At 30.4% G+C, this 15,748-nt stretch overlaps 1 protein-coding gene across 1 annotated transcript; it reads right to left on the bottom strand.

Annotated features, from left to right (window-relative positions):
* Positions 1-10,856: 10,856 nt before the first annotated feature.
* Positions 10,857-15,026, bottom strand: LOC131643986 (cytochrome P450 709B2-like). Its single transcript, XM_058914360.1, has 5 exons — positions 13,992-15,026; positions 13,681-13,904; positions 12,091-12,344; positions 11,536-11,899; positions 10,857-11,447 (listed from the first exon to the last, which is right to left on the bottom strand). Exons 1-5 carry the CDS (start codon positions 14,269-14,271, stop codon positions 11,016-11,018), a joined length of 1,554 nt encoding a protein of 517 aa, XP_058770343.1. The 5' UTR covers positions 14,272-15,026; the 3' UTR covers positions 10,857-11,015.
* Between the last annotated feature and the right edge of the window lie 722 nt (positions 15,027-15,748).

Raw genomic sequence — 15,748 nt, 5'->3', positions numbered from 1 at the left:
TCTCATACTTTGTTGAAGGCATCTTCTCCACGCTCACCGCACCAATTTGTTGTGAATTCAATGCCAAGAACAAAGTATAATGCAAGGAAAGAATAAAGAACAAAGAAGAAGAAGAACACAAGAATTGGTTATAACTGCTATTCTTTTACTTTCTCTTAGAAAACAAGATTACAGTTTACAAGAATAACAAATAACCTCTCTCACCCTAAATTATGATTTGCAGCCTTGCAATAATGAGAGACTAGTATGCTATTTATAATAAAATCTAACATACTAACTAATGGGCTTTTGCCACAAGGCCCATTACACAAGCCAACTTAACAAACAAGCTAACTTAACAAATTAGGGTTTAATCACTAAAACCTAATTTAACATGCTAACCCTAGCATATTCGACACCTGCATACTAGACCAATCTTCGACTACAGCATGCACACTTCGACACCAGCATGTGAAGAACCTTCGACTTCATGCTTAACCCTGTCGAACTGTCGAACCAAAAAGCTACCCTTCGACCATACTAGAGTTCGATCCAATATCTCACATATGAAATACTCGCCCTTTCTATTTGAATGTTTCCTCCATGTGGGTAAAGCGCAGGTATTCAGGAGTAGTCCGTTGAATTTAGAGAATAGCTTCGTGGACTCTTTTTACCGCTTGTTTAGAATAAGAGAGTGTTGCTCTGATATGTAACATCGGGTTGGGAACGCTTGATTTTTGATGTTTTGTCGTTTTAGATATAATTATGTTGATTCTATTAATTTAGAAGTTGTTTGGTGTTAACCTTGATGATCATGAAGTTTAATGGAGTTTTGTTTTAAAATAACTGAATTTGAGATGAGATTATGTTTCCGCTACGAAGTATTTTGAATAATTATGTTGAACTGTCATCTGATGTAAGTTCTAAAATTGATGCAACCCGTGTTACGGAGTAGGACAATATATTGTGAAGTTTTTGTGATGATGTGACATCCTTATTGGTGGTTTTAAATTGATTTAATTCGTATTATACTGCGAATATTCCTTGTGGGTTAGAGGGGTGTTACGTCTTTCATGTCTCTGCAAATACACCATTGTCATGACATATTAATAGTAACATATAGGACACAATATGGGTAACAAAACTCAGCTGAAACATAACCTTAATTTAATTCACAAGTGTCGGACAATACGAACATTAAACTATACATGTATATTTATCGATTATATTATAATGTTAATAAGGAATTTTACATAATGTCCATTCTATACATGCCCAACAAATGTCTTGGGTGGTAAACCTTTAGTTAATGATTCCTCTATCATTAAATTTGTACCAATGTGTTCAAAATATACTTTTTGTTTATGCACTTCTTCTTTCACTAATAAGTACTTCAATGCTATGTGTTTAGCACCTTTAGAATACTTATCAATCTTAGAGAAGAAAACAGATGCAGAATTATAACAGTAAATTCATAGAGGCCTGACTATATTGTTGATAACACTAAGCCCTAAGATGAAGTTTTGCAACCATAAAAGTTGAATTATGGCCTCAAAGCATGCCGCAAATTATGTCTCTATATTAAGAGTAGAAATTATAGACTGTTTTAAAGTCTTCCATGATATTTCTCCTCTAGTAAGAAGAAAAACATACTAAAATATGGATTTCCTTGATTCCACACATCCCATAAAGTTTAAATATGAGTAGTCAACCACTTCAAGTTGATATGGCCTTCTATATGTGAGTCTATGATCATTGGTGCCTTGTAAGTACCTAAGAACCTTCTTTCCATCTTTTCATGGTTTGTATGAACGAGGCTGGATCCTCATACACGCTTAAGTCACATTTATGCTTAAGTGAATAATTATTTGTTTTGTCTTTGTGTTGTATGACGACAACATAACTAGATGGACACCAGCATGAAGATATTATTTATGTGAAGAATATTCTCCATAAGTCTCCATAATATCCACTTTATACAATTTCTCACTCCTACTGAACTGGCCATTTTCAATAAATTGGGCATTACCATACTCGATTGTTCTCGTACTATGATAAGGACAATAAAGCTATAGTAGAGCAACCAAAGGTAATAACATTAAGGAGATCCTAAAGAGAATGAAGATAAGATATTCTAAATGATTATATGATATATCTAATTGAATAAGAAATTGACTTGGAAATTGATAATGATCTAGTTTCATTTTCATAAACCATTAATGGTAATAATTTTTACAAATTATATATAATAAATTCATATCAGTATTTTTTTAAATATATTTTTCCAAAATTTTCTATTAGTTATATTTTAACTTATGTTATATGAATATGACATATGTATATCCATTTTGAAATACATAACATATACATGTTTAAAGTCAAGCATCTTTCAATTTATTTTTCAAATTTTTCTCACTACTACAAAAAAGTATATACAACAACGCCAAAGTTACAACGATATCCTATACACTGTTGTAATATGTTAAAGTAGAAGCGCTCAGTGATTATAAAAAGTAATTTAATGACAATTGTTGTTGAAAACCGTGGTGATAAATTATCCGTAACAAGCTTTGATTTCCAGCAACTACATTTTTTTCCATTTTTTCGAGTACATTAAGCTTGCGTCACTTAAGTCCATTATTGAAAACATAAATGGAAAATGATTTAACAATGGTGGATTGAATCAAACGTGGTTAAAGGTTTTCAATAAAACTTGAAACAAAACTTATTCTTCATTTCTTTCATTAGATGCCCTAGGCGAACAAGCGAAGCAGAGATGACAGCGGAAGCATAGTATGTATCGTTATCATATCCATCCATTTGTAACTCAAATATTTACCCTCTTTGTTCATTTGAATCTCAAATCTTCAACATCTTCATTCTTGTTCTCATCCTCATCTTCGAAGTACGATACTATTCATCTTCGGTTTTCATTCCTTTTTTCTGGATACATGTTGTTGTTTGTATATTGTTATGTTTCATATTTACCGTTCAATTTTGTATATTGTTCTTGGTTCATATTTATCATTTGTATACTATTCTGTTATTGTTCATGTTGTATATTGTACACGCTTCATATGCTTTTGGTTTTTCTGTTGGATATAGAAGTGAACAAAAATATTATATTGTTCTGATGAATATGCATATGCTTAAGGTTTTGGTTTATATTTTGGTGTGTTATAATTTCTAAGTATTTTACTGTATTTTTCATTTTGTTGCAATTGTGTTTTGATATAAGAAGCCTTAATCATATGAGAAACCCCTAGATTTAGTAGCTGAGAAATACAAATTTCATTCAATAAACTTACAAAAAGTTTGACATAGTAATAAACTTACAAAAAAATTTATTAAACAAAAATTATTATTAATCATATCTAAATCCTTTGGCTGAGAGAAAGTTTGACCAAGTATAATATGCTTTATCATCATCATCGTAATCGATGATGATTAGCCTTTTCACCCTTCTTCATCTTGATCTCATCTTCCTAAGAGCTCTCCTAGGTCTCAAAGGTTCGGGAGCTCGGTCTCTTTCAACGACTTGGACCTCTACAGCCATATCAACTTCTATTCTCTCAGCATTGGGTAAAGTACTCGTTTTGTATTTTGGTTGTTCCTCTTCTCTAATTTCTTCGGATGGAGTTTCAGTAGAAGTACTCATTTTGATTCTTCTTCTTCTCTGATTTCTTTAGATGAAGTTCTGTTTTTGTTTTGGTTCAAAGAGGTTTTCAACTTTTATATTGTTCTTCAGAATCTTCCTCTTCTCTGATCTTTGAAAGTATTAAACCCAAAAGATTTGCACGCATGTCAAGTTTTCTTCTAATTATTACTTCTTTAAATCTCCTTGTTTTCTTCTCTTGGAAGTTGGAAAGATCTTCTAGAAGACTAGCTACCTCGAGCTGTTGAATAATTACATCTAATTTTTCTTTTAAAAATTTTATTCCCTTCTTTGATATTCCTTCAACTCCTTCATATGCATAATTTGATGTTCTCGTCTGTACATTGTAGGTTATTTGGTTCCTAATGGAATTGTGTCATTGATGTAATATGAGTTTTTATATTCAATTCACAAATGGGTGTATATTTTTAAAAGCGTTGTTGAGAATCAAACCCGAGACCTTTTGGTCTATCACAATGATTGAGTTAACTAACCGTTGTGAAATCGCGTGCCCTTTCCAGTATACTACAACGGTCTCATGACCATGATTGTAAGTAACACATTTACAACAACACTTTATATAACAACGCCAAGATCCGTGTGATTAAATATCTTTTCTAACCGTTGTTAAATGTCTTTTTCGTAATAGTGTCTTGCTTTTGTCATACATATCAATTAAAATGATAGATTACATTGTACATGTATGGAAGTAATTTTTTAATAAAACGAATAGGACAATGACAATGCATGTTGTTGCTAATATTTTTTTATTCTTAACTTTTAAAATTATTTATCAAAGTAAAAACTTGTTAATCACCAAAGTGGTCAAATTCATAAAAGTTTATAATTTCAAATTTTACAATTTTTTGATTATGAAGTTCAATCTATTATTTAATTTTGAAGTGAAAAGTGTACTTTCAAATTTGAAATTATTAAAGTTAGAAATTTGTTACTCATAAAGTGGTCAAATTAATTTAAAGTTTAACGTTTCAAAATATGTAATTGATTTTGGATTGAGTCTCTACGTGAATAACAATTTTGGGCTCAATAAGACTTATTATTATAAGACATATAGATCATCAAAATATTGATCATGACTTATAATTAATGAAATTAAAATACATGTTGATAGATGTCATACCCTAAAATTTACCCGATACGATTCACGTCTATTAATTTATTGAGGGTATCAAAATTAGGAGTTATGGGGTTTAACATTTGTATTGTTAAACCAAATCTCTTAAAAAAAACTTCTAATTGAATATGGGGGTGTATCTATAGGATGTCTTTTGAGCCCAATTGAAAATTTAGGCCCATTAACTTGTTCCTAATTTTTAATTTTTAATTTTTTGTTTAAATTATATATTTCAGTTTTTCCCTATTTTAAACATGTTTTTTTTTCTAACATTAATTTCTTTTTATACAAACTATATATAAATTATTATCTTTATTTTATTATTTAGTATTATCATTAAAAGCAAATCTATTATATCAATTATATTAATATTACTATTAATCATTATTATTATTATTAAAATCAAATCTTATATTCATAAATCTTATATACAATAAAAGTCCAAATACAGAATCAAATCCAATTTTATTAACAAATCAAATATATTACAATCAAATACAAATAAATCTAATCTAATCAAATCTAAAGATTATAACAGATTGAATCTAATCTTACTAAAATAAATCTAACCCTAAGGTAATATAAACTAAAACCTAATCTAAGAGAAAGAAAAAAAAGAAAAAGAGGAATCAGAGTTGGAGAGCCGCGAATCCATAGCCTTCAACCTTGCGCCGACACCTGCAAGCAAAAAAGAAGAGGATTAATAAGGAGATTGGAGCTTACACGATCCAGAATTCAAGATAAAAGGTAACCCGAGACACTTAGCTTAGGTTTTTATGTCGAATGCATGTGTGCTTTGATGTTGGTTTCTGGAAATTTAGGGTTAGGGTTCTTCAACTTAGGGTTGGATTAACACCCCCTGGATTAATATTAAACAAAAAAATACACCTCCTGCGTTCTAGTTAAAAGAAAGAATAATTAATTGTTTTAAATTACATGATTACTTTTAAATAATTGTTATTTGGTTCGATTATGTTTAATAGTCGCACTGATTAATAATATTTCTTCGGATTAAAAATATTCAAATTGATATTAATAATTGGATATAATTTTATATGCACACTTAAGGTTTAATTCGTTAATTGTTTTAATCGAATCAATCAATTACGATGATTAGCGACAAAAATTAATTTTTGTCAAGCTAATTTATATTAGGGTCGATTTATTAATTGTTTTAATCAAATAAATTGATTATGATGATTAATAATCAATTATTCAAATTTATTTAATTTATTTAAATTGGTTTTATTTACTAAAGGTTTTAATCAATTCAATTGGTTACGATAATTAGTAATTCTTTACTAATTTGTTAATTATGTTGATCAAATCAATTTATCAACGCGATTAATAAAATTTCAAAATATTAAAAAGGGTTGTATGCCATATAATAATTCATTAACATTTCACAAACTACGAAACTGCGACAATTACCAAATTGCGTACGGTAATTCAAAACACACTTCAACATACAAATTACAAAGGCGTACAACCTCTAAAAAACACCAACATATCCCGAACTACGTAGACTCTGATCCTCCATAAGGAGGTACGTAGGCACTTGGTAACAAGGCGAGTCCCCTTCCCCAAAACTTTCAATAGGTTTAAGGTTTGCCCTATGTAACTTTTTGTCACCTTTCTTTATTAGCCATAAACCTTTACCTTAAAATAAAACCTTAGGAAAGGGTTAAGGGTGCCTAACACCTTCCATTGACCTGGTTATAATAACTTATCCAGATCTCTAAAACTTCGTAGGGTTTCCTATTCGCCCTGGTAGAATAGGTGGCGACTCTAAAATCTAAATTTTTAGGGCAGGTAGCTACAATAGACTTCTTGCTTGTATATCGAAAGATATAAATGCATGTTTTGAATGATTTTATTGTCCATTAAGTTATGTTTATTTAGCATCACCTTTATATATTGGAAAAAGAGATGTTGAACATTATCCATTCTAGATCTCTCAAAAACTTTATTGATATATGATTTTTACAACAAACCTAACAATGTGTGATATCTATCATAAATACTTCAATTTTAATCACATAACTTGCCAAAGATGTAAGATTTTTCAAATACCCATTCATGGTTTATGCTTCCTTGATTACTACTAGTGTTTCAATTTAGGTTAACAGTTTTGTTGCAGAATGAAGAACAGAAGAAATGTGACAAGTGCTTTGATTACAAGCCTCCAGAGACTCATCATTGTCGAGTTTGTAGAAAATGTGTTCTGAAAATGGTAAGTTAGTTGCTTTGCTTTCTAATAGTGAATGTTACTTTAAGCTTCTATTTTTGTGTTTGAGTTTGTGGTTTGAAGATTTTTTTGAGCTTTTTGTTTGATTGTTGAATTTGGTTCAGGATCACTTGTGGATTAATAATTGTGTTGGTTATTGGAATTACAAGGCTTTCTTTTATTTTACATTGTATGTTACCATAGAAAGTGTTTATTCTAAGGTATGTTTTTGATCTAGCATTTGTTTTTAATGAACATGATTCACATTTGATATAAGGTTTGGTTTTGTGTAGGTTCTGTTTATAAGTTGTGTACTTCAGAAGGAATGGGGGCAGACTAAAGAGAGTTCTCTTATGTTCTTTTATGTAAGTTGTATGTGATTTTATGGATTTCTTGATATATAATAATAGATTTATAGCTCATTAGTTTGTTGTAATTATAGTTTAGTGTCATCATACTCGAGCTTTATAGCTAATGACTGGTAAATTTAGTCATATATCTTAAGTTACTCTATCCTTTATATTGATTTGGTAAGATTCTACAATCACCTTCAAGTCACATTTGGTGCCCATATATTTCTTATTTCTATAACTAAGATGCTAAAAAGGGCATCCCTGTGCTTTAAAATCTCCGCCATGCAGAGACCTGGGAAGGGTAAAATTCAGAATGAGTTAGGCACCCTTTATTTGCATTGGCAAGAAACTGATTTCATTAGTCAAATCGGTGACGTCTTTCATTAGGGAATAATTCAAAGTTCAAACACTTACACTCGGACTCCTCTTTTGTCCTACCTAAGATGCATGCTAAAGATTAATGTTTGATATAAGTTGACGGTATGCATATTTAAACTATGTCTCTTTTGTTATATTTTGCATCTTATGGGTCATCTGAGATTTCAGTACACTGCATTACCCTTCTTCATATTCCACTTTCTCATTATCTTCCAGCATTCTACCATTATGTCCATTCAAGTATTTGTTTACTTGTTCATGTATTATTTAATTTTCCTTTACATAATAGTTTTTATCACTTATGTATGTTGTTAAATATTGTTGAATGTTGTTGCATGTTTCTTTGCATTTTGTTGCATGTAGCATGTCTATCTTCGTGTTTTCTATTCGATCTTTGTTGTTGTATATTATTCTTAACATTTTGGCTCATTTGTTCATTTGGAATTATTTATTTTTGGTTTTTTATCTAGTTTTTAGACTCATTTCGATCCATCTCTTTTTGAATTTTTCAAAGGGGGAGAAGTTACAATGTGAGTCTATAATTGCTTTATGCATTTTATGTTGTGTTGTTTGTGTGCAATGTTTCAGAGGGAGCACATGCCTTTTTGCTTTTGCGAAATGTAGACTCAATTTCAAGTAAAAAGGGGGGGAATGAAGTAAATTTCTCTAACACATTCAAACGGAGAAACCCAACACAATTGTTTTGTTTCTTGCCTTATTGCTTTAATTTATTATTATTTATTAAGTCTCCTTCATGATTGCACATCTCTGAATCAAGTTTGAATCGATTCGTTTTTTAAGCATGCATAAATTAATTGTTATGTTTGAGATTTAATCATGATGGTTTAAGTCGATTTCCTGAGTTAACGAAACAAGAACCATATGTGATATCAATTTAAGTCATGTGGGAACTGAAATCTCAAACTATTTGGAAAAACTTGAAAAATTGAGATTTCTTGTGTGTGATTTGAATCACTCACAATCCAAGATTCAAATCAAGCAAAAAAAATGGTGAAAAGGAAAATTCTGGTATCTATGATTCGAATCACAATTTACATATGACTCAAATCAGCAACTCCGTGACTCGAATCACAGTTTGCGCATGACTCGAACCATACATCTTCAGGAAGCCACTGATTTGTATGCTTTGATTCAAGATTAATACATGATTCAAATCATGACCCTGTCTGAATCGAATCAAACTTTTGACCTAACTCGAATCATAGCAAAATGGATCATTTTTCTTCATGAGATCTTGTTTCACTCTACTTGCTCATTTGACTCAAATCATGACATGATCTTGACTCAAATCTTACTAACTTTTCCATCCATTTTTGGGCTTAATCTCAAGCATGTATAAAATCTTTTGCCATCATTTTTCATATACAACATTACACAAATTTACAACATTTTCCATTGTGATTTTGTGAAATCAACACCCTCGCACTTTAGAAATTCAAAAACTCTTGCAAGCAAAATTCTTTCTTCTTCAACCTCTAGTTTGATTTCAAGTGTTGATAATGATATATTTGTAATTGATTGAGGAAGACTCCCTCTTGAAACTAACCGTTCTTGAAGATTTAGTTGAGATTTTCAGGTAGCTTGCAAGATTGAGGTTGTTTTCATTGGTGATGACGAATCCCAGTGAAAATAAGGAGGTTCTTTTCTCTAGGTTACCTTTGTAGTGGCTGTGTGGAAGGCTACGGATAAGGTGGTGTTCTTCTCAAATCATCAAATAGTTCTTCTCTCAAGAAATTGGTGGATCAATAGGTTATTGCCACACACGAAGACTATGAGCAAATTAGTGAACCTGAAATATTCAAGAAGCATGAGTAGAGCAATAGAGATTACACATAAGAGTTTGGAATTACAATGTATACAAGTAAAGATCCTGATAGGAGATTTATTTTTCTCACTATTATTGTGGATTAGTGATTGTATGAACTCTTGTAATATTTGTCAAAATAAAAAGGAACAAAGTGGGTTCCAATGGGAAACCATTGAAGAGTGGAGTAGGCAAAGCACGGATGAACGCCGAACCATGATATATCCCGGTGTACTCTCTCTCTCTCTCTCTCTCTCTCTCACTCACTCTCGCATTTAATTTTTGTAGGATATGCTTAAGTTTTCAATTTTTAGTGTAGTTTATCGTTTCTTCTATTGGTAGCGATTTATTACGTAAGGTTAGGTTTTGTTAGAATTGATGCCTAATTAAGTTTTAATAGTGATTTAACTTATGTGAAACTAGTGGTGATTAGAATTCGATCATAATTGAAATATTTTATAGGACACATCTCATGTAATATAAAATTATTCAGTTATTCATTATTGAATAATCTGCGAGTTTTGTGAATTGTGTATTTGTCAACTTGATCAAAATCCAATAAAAGTATAATCTTTATATTTTTTTCTTTAAACCTTCGGTGCGCAAGTTTTTAAAACCTCTTATATTATAATTCTAGCAAATCGGTTCAGGTTATTTTTTAAAGGGTTTATTCACCCCCTTATGGAATTTTTTTTCCTATACCATATTCTCTCCCAACATGCCTTGTAGTACAATAGGCAAAGAAGAAAACCGACGGCTAGATATAGGCAATAGTTGAATTTTTTCTTTGTATTTTGATAATTTGTATTTTAGTTTATATTTTGTGTACAATGTTTGACTTTCATTTTGACTTAATATATAATATTTTGATTGAACTGCACAAGTGTTTGGTTTAATTGAATAACAATTATTTATAACAAAATTACTACCTAGGAGGGAAACTTATTGTCCTGAGGGTTTTACGGAAATTGACTTCTATAATATTCACTGAGTTATAAAATAAACACAATATCATGAGTTTAAAATGTGTCCAAGGGTTAGCAATAGTTGACTCACCCATCCATCAATACGAAGACTAGCTTCTATACTATTTTGACAAAACGGGGGAGACTCTCTTACAAAGTGTTTTAGTGTGTATGGAAAGAATTCGGGGGTTAACTTTTGTACTATTCCAAAATATAGTTGGGCTTAAAGCATTATTAGAAACGTTGGCCCAAAATAATATTTACAAGATAACACTAGTAGTATTTTCTAAAAATTTCAACAAACAATACAAGATATTTAAATCACAAACATACAATAATCATTTTGATATAAATCAATAGCTATAAGTTGGAATTTATTCAAAGAGAATATAGCTATAATATAGGATGCAATATCACAATGTACTATTCATCTCAATATATAAAATCCAATCTAGATGTAGAAACATTTGCTAGACATACAATGAAGAAGAAAAGAACTTATAACTGCAATGGTTTTAGAATGATGGGAAGACCATGTTGTGGCTGCAAAGTAAGGTTATTAACAGGTGCATGTTGATAGTCAGGAGAAAGAGACCAAGAAAACCTCTGAAGAATTAAAGTCATCACTGTTTTAGCTTCCATCGTAGCAAAATTCTGACCAATGCAGTTTCTTGGACCAACAGAAAATGCAAGTAGTGCATTTGGGTGTTTTGCAGCCTTAGAAACTCCATTTATGAATCTCATTGGATTGAACTTGTTTGAATCTTCACCCCAGTATTCTTTACTTCTATGAATCATTGTAATTGGGATCATGAGGCATGTTCCTCTTGGGATCATCAAATTTCCTAGTTTCATATCTTTTGAAGCCATTCTTTCTAGTTCTATTGCAGGACAATACAATCTTAATACTTCCAACAACACCATATTCACCTTCAAAAAATTTATATATCAAATTAGTAATTTTTTATATAAATATTCCAGAAAAAAACTAAGAATGAAGACTTTAGAGTAAAGTTACCATTTTTAACTTTGATAGCATATCAGGATCAGGAATTTCCATGCCGCAAATCTGCATGACCTCTTGTCTGAGTTTTTCTTGCCAATCTTTATGCAAACTCAACAAAAAGACAGTCCAAACAAGTAAGTTTGAGGTGGTTTCATGACCAGCAAAGAAAAATGTCTTGCACTCTTCCATGATTTCATTCATGTTCAGCTTATTAGGACCATCATTTTTTGTATCCATCATTATGCCTAATAGATCATCTCCATAAGAGGAGCAATCTGATTGAGAATTCAACCTACTTTCAATAATATATTGTAGTGATTTTTTCATTTTTCTATCAAGCTTCCATATCTCCAAATTTGACTTAGTAGGAAAATATCTGCATTGAAAACCCAAAAACCATTAAAATTACATACTGTTCAATGCAACAACAACAAAAAATACTAGCAGTTAAACACACGATATAGGTGAAATTCACGTAGGTAGGTTAGGTCTACGTGAACTTTATCTATTACATTGAGTTAGTTTGCTAGAAATAAATAATGAGTTAAGAGAGAAGAGTGAATATACTGAGTGCCAGGAATGAAAACATCAGAGCTTGAAGCTACGATAAGGTGTTGAAGTTGTGTTTGCGCATTAAAGGCTTCTTTTCCATGAGCAAAACTTGTACCGAAGGAAGTATGAGCTATTATATCAGATGTTAGTTCTCGAAATTCTTTACTCATCTCAATCGTCAATGATGTGTTCTTTGCTTTAATGTCTAATTGCCTTTTCCATTCATCTAGCATGGAAATGGTACATGCTGCCATTCTACTCATCATAACCTGTCATATTTATCTATATGCTGTGAAATTTGTCATTGAGTATTAAAAAAAAAAAACTCTGAGCAAATATTATTGATAATTATTTGTAATTTATAAATATTTAAGATATGCTAAGGCAAAAACATAAACACAAATGGTATTTGTTTTTATTTAATTATTTATGTAATTAATATCAAAGTATTTTTCATAAGTTGATGATTGAATTCATATTTCAAATTAAGGGTGATAAAACGGGCGGTGATCTTCCAAGCTGCTCCGTGCACCCGCTATAAAAGATAGATTGGGTTGGGATTTTGGACCCGCCGCCAACTAAAGTCCGTCCCATCAAAATTCGCCGTCCACCTAAGTTCGTTCCGTCAAAGTCTATCGTTCGTTAAAACCCGCCTCACCTATTCGTTAAGCTCGTCTCGCCTTAAGTCCGCCAATTTTAGTTAATTCTAGTAATTCAAATTCTTGATGGTTTTATTTTATACATTTATTTGTAAATATATGCAATATTTTTTTCGATAAAATTTGTTTAAAAAGATATTTTATCAAAAATTATTTTAAAAAATAAATAAAAAATTTAATTGAAAGGTAAAAAAAGAGTATCAATCTATTTAAAAAATGAAATAAAAATAAATAAAAAAGATAGACGGGAAGTCCGCCGTCCTCCAATCCGCTGCCTTGATGAGGCGGACATGATTTTTATTCAAGTTAAATTTAAAGAATTTCAATTTGGTTTTCACGTTTTTAAAAAAATTCAAATTGTCCTTCAAATTTTTTTAAAAATTGAAAAATAATTTTTAAATTTAATGAATTGATTCTTTTTAAATTTGAAAATGGTTCATATTTTTGAAATTTAAATTTTAATAAAATATATCATATTTTTAGAGTAAATTATTTTAAATTTTAATTTATTTTAAAATTAAATTAAAAAATATAATAATATTAAATTATACTTATTTGATTGATTAAAAGACATCCATAGTCAATTAACACTAAATAAGGTCTAAAAGTTATTTATAATTTTTTTTTTTTGTGATATCTATTTTGAAGATGATAAAGACTTCGTCCTTATCTTCTTAAAAAAGCCACAAATTGTGAGAACTCAATATACCACACATTTATTGGCCTAGATTAATGAAGAGAAGATTATTCATATTTAAAGGTTCTGAAATAGAGTTTAAAAAGGATAAATCTAAAATACCATATTTTACCTATATGTTTTTGGAAGAGTCGGTAATATAACTCAACCCTAAAAAAACAAATTATAATATGAAAAATTCCTTTGACATTACAAATGGTGATAGACAGAAAAAAAAGTAAATTTAAAGGGTTAGTTTAGAGTTTAGACCTTGAGTTTATCAATGGAGAAAGCAGGATTGAGTATTCTTCTGCGCTTAACCCAATCCACTCCTCTCAGTAGAACTAACCCATTTCCTATCATTTTTACTGTTGAAGGCCTTACTTTTCGTTTTTCATAGAAACCAAATTTATTGGATAAAATCTCCTTCACCAGCTCTGCATCAGTTATGCAAATCCTTGGTTCTGTTCCATACCAATATAGAAATCTCTCTCCTGCAAAGTTAAAAACTAATTAAGAATAATGATAAATGGAATAGGGATTATTAAGAGTTAAATATAGAAGAGAGAGTAGTGAATAACCATATAAGGAGGACCATATGTGATAGTGAGGAAGAACCCTTTGAGTAATATCATGTGAGTGTTTATCCATAATCATTTTTCTTGCATCCTTCATCATTGTTTTGATATCATGAAGAGAACCATGAACACATGAGTAAGATGGTGGCCCCGTGACTCCTTGCTTTCGAAAGTGCTTAGTAAATGCATATGGCCTCCAAAAGAGAACTACACATATTCTCCAAATCTTTGTCATTATCATAATAGTGAAAATCAACATGGCTATAGCAATTAGATATCCCATTTTTATGGATAAACAGAAGATATTATTCCTAGGCTTTTAGTACGAGGTTGGTTAAAGAATTGTTGAAAACTGTTGTTTATATAGATGTTTGGTGGTAATATCCAAGATCATCTTCTCCAACTAGTCAAAAACTTGCATTTGCCTGGAAACACTCTTGGTTTCTATAGTCAAAAATTAGGGGGGCCTTGTTTTTCCATGGAGAATAATCAAATTTCATACGTTTCATGTTTTTATTTTCATCAATAAAACAAATATAAGATAAGATATAATGGAAAATATTTCAAAATATAAATTTATTGAATATTTCAAAACAAATTTTATGAGTAAATTAATTGAATGAGTAGAAGGGGTATCCAACCTAACTACAATGATATCATCGAAATTTTAGAAAATCTAATAGATTCTTCCACCATTCATTGAATATTCTTTAACTACTAGATTCAATTCCAATTAAATGTCATATCAATAATGTTTCTTTAATATTCGTTACAATATCATTTACAGCACAAATATTTTCATTAAACATAATATTATTCATTTTAAGCCATATATTTCAGCAAGTTGCAATCTAGAACATTGAATCTTTATTCCTTACAATTTTGTCCTTTAATTGATTTGAGAATTCCACAAAATGATCCCTACGCAATAATCATGTTTGGACTAATATTAATAACTAGTTCTAGATCCTACACCATATTTCCACAATGATATGTCCGACAAGTGTTGACAAAACAAATCACATCAGTAAAAGCTCTCGGTGTCTCATTTAGACCATTTACAATGGGGGTGTTGAAAAAATTATTCAATAGTTGAATGTCTACAATGGTTTGTTGAATGAGGTGTTTAATGTGATGTGGATTAATTGGTGTTGAAAAGATTCAACATGTTGAATGAGAAAAAAGTGGGGCCACATGCAACACTTTACACAATTTTATTGGTTGTTGTGATTATTTAGATTTTATTTTTTTTTAATCATTTAAAATTAATTATTTCATAGTAAATAAATTTTTTATTTATTTTTATTTTTATCAAAATTCATTATTTTTTTTCCTCTATAAATAGAGACTTGGTTCATTTGATTTGGACTCATAAAAAAAATTCACTTTTTTCTCTCAATTTTTTTTCTATTTAGCCTTAAAAAAATCATTGTTTGTAGCTCTAAACATCCTTGTAGTGAAATGGATCCCAACAATAACCCTTTTAACACCCTGAGGCAAGTGAGTCTAGTACACCGGAGTCATTCTCGACCGAGGTGCTACCTGCATTTGCGAATCACGTGCGTGCTAGATCTGTGATGCGTGATTCAAATGTACATCACGAATTGCAAGCAGATCTAGTCAAACACATATGGGAAAAGTTCGGAATATTTCATAATTAAATAAATTGTTTGTGAGCCGAGTCTATTGTACTAATTAAATTATGTGTGTTTCTTTTTTTGTGTGTTTCTTTTTTAGTGTGATGTGTGTTTAGTGTATTT

This window comes from Vicia villosa, linkage group LG1, assembly GCF_029867415.1.
Source record: "Vicia villosa cultivar HV-30 ecotype Madison, WI linkage group LG1, Vvil1.0, whole genome shotgun sequence".
In the NCBI taxonomy this organism is placed as follows: Eukaryota; Viridiplantae; Streptophyta; class Magnoliopsida; order Fabales; family Fabaceae; genus Vicia; species Vicia villosa.
The sequence above is the reverse complement of the archived record's forward strand: the minus strand, read 5'-3'. Positions and strand labels throughout refer to the sequence as shown.

What these genes read in the sequence shown, in the direction of transcription:
- LOC131643986 (XM_058914360.1), bottom strand. Translation starts at nt 14,271, where the DNA reads ATGGGATATCTAATTGCTATAGCCATGTTGATTTTCACTATTATGATA. An exon ending in GTTTTCATTCCTGGCACTCA is followed by an intron (nt 11,900 to 12,090) that starts GTATATTCACTC and finishes TTTTCAATGCAG; the next exon opens with ATATTTTCCTACTAAGTCAA. An exon ending in TGCTATCAAAGTTAAAAATG is followed by an intron (nt 11,448 to 11,535) that starts GTAACTTTACTC and finishes AATTTTTTGAAG; the next exon opens with GTGAATATGGTGTTGTTGGA.